General features: G+C 60.2%; 1 protein-coding gene across 1 annotated transcript in view; it reads right to left on the bottom strand.

Moving 5' to 3' along the window:
• Window positions 1-7,134, bottom strand: part of SIGLEC1 (sialic acid binding Ig-like lectin 1, sialoadhesin) — a 37,725-nt gene that overhangs the window by 17,401 nt on the left and 13,190 nt on the right. The window contains exons 4-11 of the mRNA XM_009884093.1: window positions 6,671-6,966; window positions 5,906-6,170; window positions 4,293-4,547; window positions 3,532-3,708; window positions 2,286-2,540; window positions 1,209-1,511; window positions 728-804; window positions 276-513 (exon numbers count right to left, since the gene is read on the bottom strand). Coding sequence (XP_009882395.1) covers window positions 276-513; window positions 728-804; window positions 1,209-1,511; window positions 2,286-2,540; window positions 3,532-3,708; window positions 4,293-4,547; window positions 5,906-6,170; window positions 6,671-6,966 — 1,866 coding nt within the window. The remainder of the gene's footprint in view (window positions 1-275; window positions 514-727; window positions 805-1,208; window positions 1,512-2,285; window positions 2,541-3,531; window positions 3,709-4,292; window positions 4,548-5,905; window positions 6,171-6,670; window positions 6,967-7,134) is intronic.

The following is a 7,134-nucleotide window of genomic DNA, read 5'->3' as shown; positions in this document are numbered from 1 at the left end:
GAAGGGAAGGGAAGGGAAGGGAAGGGAAGGGAAGGGAAGGGAAGGGAAGGGAAGGACACTCGCAGGAGGAAGCCCCAGGACATAGATATGTTCTCAAAGACCCAGATGTGCACCCACATCAGCTCTGCCCAGACCCCAGGCACAGCTGCAAGTGTGTGCAGAGGTGGGCATGCTTGCACAGACATAAGCTACAAACCCTGAGATTATAATAATAATAATAATAATCATCATCATAATCGCCACCAACTGAGGGTCCCCCAGCAGTCCGTACATACACAGCACGTCCAGCGAGACGGTGGGGGAGCTCCGGCTGCTGCCGTCGGTGGTGACTCTGCAGTGGTAGAGACCCGCGTCCGTGCTGGCCACTTGCCGAAACACCAGGGAGGCGGCCGAGTGTGGGCACTGGTTGTCCTTGGGCCCAGCTGTGGAGAGTTTCCTTCCAGTGATATCAGTTATCTCAGCAGAGGGTCCGGTGAGCACTAGAGCTGGCACAGGGACGGAGCCACTGCGATGCTGGCAGCTACGGGCAGGGGTAGAGGCGGGAGGCAAACAGGGTTCGGCATGAAGTCCACCAGGACGGCCAGCACCACCTCGAGGGCATTAGGGTGAACAACCCCTCCCGAGGCCGGCCAGCTGGCAAGTGACTTCGTGGCTATTCCAGGAGAAGGCAAATGCTGGCTAATCCTGAGTAGCACCCACAGGACCCCGGCGATGGGGTGGCTGGTACCAGCTGAGGGATGATGTGCCGGCAGGAGGGGGCCCGTGGGAACCCCCTCAGCAGCGTTTTGCTCAGCGTCCCTGGTCCTGCATGGACAGGGGTCAGCAGGGAATCCCCAGCAGGAGCTGGAGCCCTAGCCCTGGCCATGAAGGAACCCTCCAAACCCACCAGGAGAGGCTGGAGGAGCCGGCACACCCACCCTCCTGTAGCAGCCCCCACTTTAACCCCACTCACGCTCCACCCTAGCACCGGGTGACTTGTGCACAGCAGCTCTTTTGAGACAGATGCTGCTTGACACCCTGAATTTCATGGGCATGTGGCCTACTTCTGCTCATTCTGTCCTTCTACCACTATCGCCCTTGATCTCCTAAGCTTGTCTCCTTCCCTGGCATTCCCTTCCCAGCCTCTCCTCTCCCCGGATTTTCCCAGGAGCTGCGGAGATGTGTGCCATCTGGCTCTATCCTGCCCACCGCCCCTTCACCACACTCACTCTCAGCCCTGAAGTCCATGGCTGCGCTGGCGTTGCCCTGCAGGTTCCCAGCCCAGCACACATAGGTGCCCTCGTCCTCCAGCACCACCTCTCGGATCTCCACCTTCAGGCTGTTGTAGGACAAGGTGGCGTGGACCCTGGGGTTGGGGGCTGTGGGGCAGCCCCATGTGCAGGCTATGACTTCTCCTCCTCTCCATAGGGTCAGGTTGGCCTCTGGGTCACTCTCAACGGTGCACTGGATGATGCCCAGGTGCCCGCTCTGGATCTCCAGGAAGGAGCTCATCACCGGTTGCCTCGGTGGGACTGCAGGGTTAAAACACCTCTGGTGAGAATATTATGGATTCCTGAGGTTGGGAGAACCCCAAGAACCTGAGGGATTGATACTTTCCAGTGCCACCTGAGTAGCTCTTCAGCATCCCACAACCAGACCCCAGGGTCCCGCTTCTGCTGGCTCTTTGCAAGGGACCTGCACGCCCCAGGCACCTCTGTTGTCACCTCGCTTGAGCTCAGGGTCCGAGTGCAGGTCCCCAGACCTACCCCAAACCCTGGAGCCGATCTGCAGAGACCCCAGTGGTTCAGGCATCTGCTGGGGTCCAGTTGTGACGCACATTTACTACCACAACTACAGAAAAATGCCATTTTGACTGAAAATTCCTAGTGGTTTTTTTTTTTTTCCTGGTTTGGTATCATAGAATATTTTTATTTTACAGCACAGAAAATATTTGGAAGGAAAAATCCTACCAGAATGTATTTTTTACAGGGATGATTTATTGTTCTGAGAAATTGAATTTAATTTTATGGGACATTTTAAAACTCTTTGATCCTTGGGAATTTTGGGATTCTCCGAATTTCTGCCCCCCCACCCCCCCCGAATTCACAGACCTACCTGCAAAAGGGAATTTTCTGCCCTCTCCACATTTCTGCCCAAGAGCTCTTTGGCCGTGTTTGGCAGCAATGGGGGACATCTCAGGGTGGGAGCAGCACAGGAGCTTCCCAGCAGGGCCACCCAGCCCAGACCCAGGACCCCCCCTCGCTGTCCTGGCCGTTAGCTGGGGGATACCTCCTGGCAGCACTTACAGAGCACACGGAGCGGGACGGCCACCGACGTGTCGCTGCCGTTGCTGGTCTGGACCCTGCACTGGAAAGCACCCGCATCCTCGCCATGGATGGAGGGGAAGCGCAGCGTCGGGGTCGAGCTCTGCCGCAGCCGCTTGCTGTTCCTGTACCAGGTGTAGAGGGTCTCCTCCGGAGCACCCCGAGCCCCCAGGCAGGTCAGAGTGACGGCTGCCCCTTCCCGCACCTCCGCCGAGGGCTGGACCAGGATCTCTGTAGCTGGAGGAGGGATGGGAACCCTGTCAGGGAGGGAGGGGGAACCCCTCCCGCAACCCTTCGCCCTTCCCCTGGCTCCGTCCAGCCAAAGCCCTGCGCTCAGCTTCCCTCTAAGGCAGGACCTGAGCAGCCCCCTCCCTTGCAGGAGCCCGTGGTGTTGGTGGCTGCATCTGTGGTGGGTGATGTTCCCTGGGGAAACTGGATGTCAGCTGGGATGTCTCCACCTGAGCCACTCACTGCCACCAGCAGAGACAAACGGGGCCTTTCCTGAGCCTTCACCTGCTCTCTCTGAGCGCCCATGTACAGCTGGGTGAACTGCTCCCAGGATAGGCTCGGTCCCCTCTGCCCGCTGGTGGGTGACAGGCTGGGCTGGAGGCATCTTGGCCAACTTGAAATGGACCCCAGCTGACCACTGTGGCACCCAAACTCAGGCTTATTTTCTCCGAAGTTTGACCCTGAGGTCCATTTTGGTTTCTTTTGACATCCTAAGGAAGGCTCCTCTTGGACATGGTTTTGGGGAGCTTTTCTCTCCTCCTTTTCCATAGCCACTGCCTCTGTCACCCCAAACCATCAAGGCTGGGGGAGCCACAGGGTGCAGAGGGTTAGGGGATGGAGCAGGAGGAGTCGGTCACCACTGCGTGCCCAGATGCCACACGAAGTTGGGGGCTTGCGGGAACAGGGAAGAAAGAGTTTGGACAAACTTTGCTGCAAATTTTACGGCATTTTGAAAAACAATACTCAGGAGCGCCTCCAGCTCTGCAAGCAGCTTTGACTCCCCAAGGTGGGAAAGGGCCGCACCACCACCACACGGTCCCCGAGACACCGATGTCCCCTGGTGCCACATGGCTCCCCACAGCTCTCAGGGCTGCATGTGTGTGTGTGTGTCCCTCAGCCCTGCAGAAACAGCCCCAACAGCCCCGGAGGTTCATCGGCACCTGTGACCCGGGGCCAGGAGCTTGGCAGCCCCCTAGCACTGGGACCAGCCGGCACTCACCGCGGGCGACGAAGGTCTTGGTGGCGCTGGCGTTGCCGTAGGCGTTGCTGGCTGTGCAGCGGTACTCCCCGCTGTCCTGCGGCCCCGCGTCGCGGATCTCCAGCCGCAGGGCGTTGCGGCTGGGCGGGGCACCCCCCCCCCGGGCGCCGCGATGATGGCCAGCCTCCCCCCCTGCGTCTCCTGGAAGAGGGTGACGGTGGGGGTCCGGGGGGGGTCTGTGGGAGGAGAGAGGATGCTGCAGCACGGGAGGTCCCAGCGGTGCCGCACAGCTGCACGTGGGACACGTCCAGCCCCGGCCCCCACAGCTGCTCCTCCGAGCGGCTTTCCCCCTTACGTCAGCGGGTTATATTTACTCACAGAAATGTCAGAGCCAAACCCAGGGCTCTTTTATTTTTCCCCTGACTTGCAAAAGCTCCCAAGCTGTTATTATCATAGCTGGCTCCTCGGTTAGTAACCTCCCAGCAGTTTGTGGTGTGTAACAGATGAGTCGAGGAGTGGGAGATGCTGCAGTGAAGGGACGGGTCCCTCCTGCCGCAAATACCACTTAACGGTACCGTCAAATGCGGCTTGTGACCAGAAATTGTTGCATTTATAGCAACTTCTACCCTGGAGGACCGAAACCCGCCTTTCAACTGGACCCAAGGCATTTGGGGCAGAGCCTTTGCTTTGATTCAAGGGGTTTGCGCAGCCCCTGGCACGGAGTGACCCTTGTCTGGGGAGAACACTCCCCCCATCCCCTGGCAGGAGCTGTGGGCACTCACATGTCACGCTCAGGCTGATGGCCTGGGACGTGTCGCTGCCCCGGTCGTTCGTCACCTTGCAGGAGTAATAACCGGCGTCACTGGCAGCCACGCGGTGGAAAAGCAGCGTGTGCGCCGTGCCCTCCTTGATCCAGGCGCCATTTTTGTACCAGGTGTAGTTGAGCTGCTGGCCCTCCCTGCCAGGGACGTCACAGGACAAGGTGGTGGCCGTCCCCTCCTGCACCTCGGCCGCGGGGCTCACCGAGATCTCTGCAGCTGGCGGAGATGGGAGGGTGTTCAGGATGGCCTCGGAGACAGGAAAACAGACCTACCCTGCCGAGCCCCCCGCGGCACAGGACAGAGTCCGGGGACAGGCAGGACTCCCTCTGCCCCCCAGGGATGATGATGGAGGTGGGAGGTGTTTGGATCAAGGGAGGTGAGTCTTCCCCTCTACTCTACTCTGGTGAGACCCCACCTGGAGTACTGCGTCCAGCTCTGGGGCCCCCAACAAAGGACAGATATGGACCTGTTGGAGCGGGTCCAGAGGAGGGCCACAAAGATGATCGGAGGGCTGGAGCACCTCTGCTGTGAGGAGAGGCTGAGAGAGTTGGGGCTGTTCAGCCTGGAGAAGAGAAGGCTCCGGGAAGACCTTTTTGCGGCCTCCCAGTACCCAAAGGGGGCCTACAGGAGAGCTGGGGAAGGGCTTTTTACAAGGGCACGTAGCGATAGGACGAGAAGGAATAGCTTCAAACTGGAAGAAGGTACATTTAGATTAGGTACTAGGAAATAAATTTTCACTGTGGTGAGGCACTGGCACAGGTTGCCCAGAGAAGCTGTGGATGCCCCATCCCTGGAGGTGTTCAAGGCCAGGCTGGATGAGGCTTTGAGCAACCTGGTCTAGTGGGAGGTGTCCCTGCCCATGGCAGGGAGGTTGGAACCCCTGATGATCTTCAAGGTCCCTTCCAACCTAAAACATTCTGTGATTCTATGATTTGTTCCCTGCCACCACCACCTTGCCAGCTGGGGTTCAAGTTCTGGCTTTAATGCAGAGCCTCAGGGCCAAATCTCACGGCGGTTGAGGCAGTGTCCTTCACCTCTCACGGTCTGCATGGGGGGTTCTGGGGGGGCAGACCAGCCTTGCCTGCTCCAGGCTGGGGGGGGAGATGCTCCCTGTGGGGCTCCCACACGGGCAGGCTCCCGGGTTGATGTGGCAGTCTGGGGCTTGTCTCAACTGCAGGATCTGATGGGGCACCCTGGCTTTCCCCTCCCCACAGACCACCCTGGCTCCAAATCCCCATGAGCTCTGGAAACCTTCACAGGAGAGGCAGCGAAGCCTCACAGCCAGCTCCGCTCCCTGGGCATGGCTGGAAATCCACCCCCCTCCCTGTCTTTGGGGCTCACCACGGCCCTGCGCCCTGAAGGACAAAGGACACGGGCATGACACGATGGAGGAGGCATCACAGTCCTCCACCACAGACTCCACAGCTCCCAGACCCCCAGCCGGTATCGGCCACCTCAGTGTCAGCCCCTGCCCAGCCCAGTCCGGACTCGCTGGGTAAACCCCATCCCACTCCCACGGCCCCGCTGCTCCTCCAGCAGTTCCCCAGCCTCGGGCAACCTCTCCTGACACTCACAGATGACATAGAGCGTCACGGCGGGCGCCGCGCCGGCTCCGACAGCGTTCTCGGCTTCGCAGCGGTACTGCCCGTAGTCGTCACGGCGAATGCCCCGGAGGGTCAGGATCTGCTCGCTGCCCACGGCCACCCCGTCCTTGTACCAGCGGTACGCAGAGATGGGGGGGTAGCTGCTGCTCACCTCACAGGTGAGGGACACTGTATCGCCCATGAGAATGTTCTGCGTGGAGGGGCTGACCGACACCTGGGTGTCCTTAGGGGACAGACAGACACGGGGGGCAGCGATGAGGCTGGGCAGGACCCGCGGGACGATGCCCATAGCCCATCCTGCTGTTTATTCACCAGGGTTTGGTACAGGAAAAGGAGCAAAAGTCTCGTCCAGGCACAGGAGCCAGGGCAGGAACAGGGAGGGCATGTCTTCTCAGAGGAGAGCAGGGAAAGGGGGCGAAGCTGCCACATGGCAGCAGAGAGAGGTGGGCACAGCGGTGGGTGCCATGACGTGCCACGGAGCTGGAGCTGGCACTTCAGCAGCATTTACGTGACCGATGTCAGCCCTGGCCATGGAGAAGCATGGGGCAACAAGAGAGGGAGGGAGAAGCAGGAGGAAACTCCACTCTGGCTTTTTGCAAAGGACACCAGGAGGGAAGCAGACGGGGAGTCATGATGGGTGGCAGCAGGAGGACCTGGGTGGTGCAGCCATGGCACAGGTGACCCCATCCCCCTGCCCTGCTCAGCCAGCCCCCATGCAGAGCTGCCCCACGTACGTCTCACCCGCAGGACGACCTCCCCAGTTGCCTTCCTGGAGCCGTAAGAAACTTCGCAGAGCAGCTTCTTGGAGTGGTCCTTCCAGGACAAGGAGGTGGTGAGGGTCAGGTGGTGGCCGACCCCGCTGGTGTCCAGCTGGACCCGTCCAGACAGTGTGGAGACCTTGGGGTCATAGCCTTCCCAGCGTAGGGCGACATCACCCGGCGGGCAGACGTAGGGTGTAGAGCACTCCAAGGTGGTCGTTTGCCCCTCGTTTTGCTCCTTGCTGGCGGCAGTGCTCGGGTGCTCGAGGGTGTCTGGGGATGGAGAGCAGAGAGTGGGATGTCAGCGTGGCGTGGGCGGGCAGGGGGCTGGGGGGGGTGGTGTCTCACCACCATACCCACCCAAAACACTCAGCATCACGTCCCGTGCCGCCGACCACCGGTCGCCATTGATGATCTCGACGCGGAACCTGTAGGGCCCGC

Source organism: Charadrius vociferus, unplaced genomic scaffold, assembly GCF_000708025.1.
Source record: "Charadrius vociferus isolate BGI_N301 unplaced genomic scaffold, ASM70802v2 scaffold544, whole genome shotgun sequence".
NCBI lineage: Eukaryota > Metazoa > Chordata > Aves > Charadriiformes > Charadriidae > Charadrius > Charadrius vociferus.
This window is presented reverse-complemented; position numbering and strand designations above follow the sequence as displayed.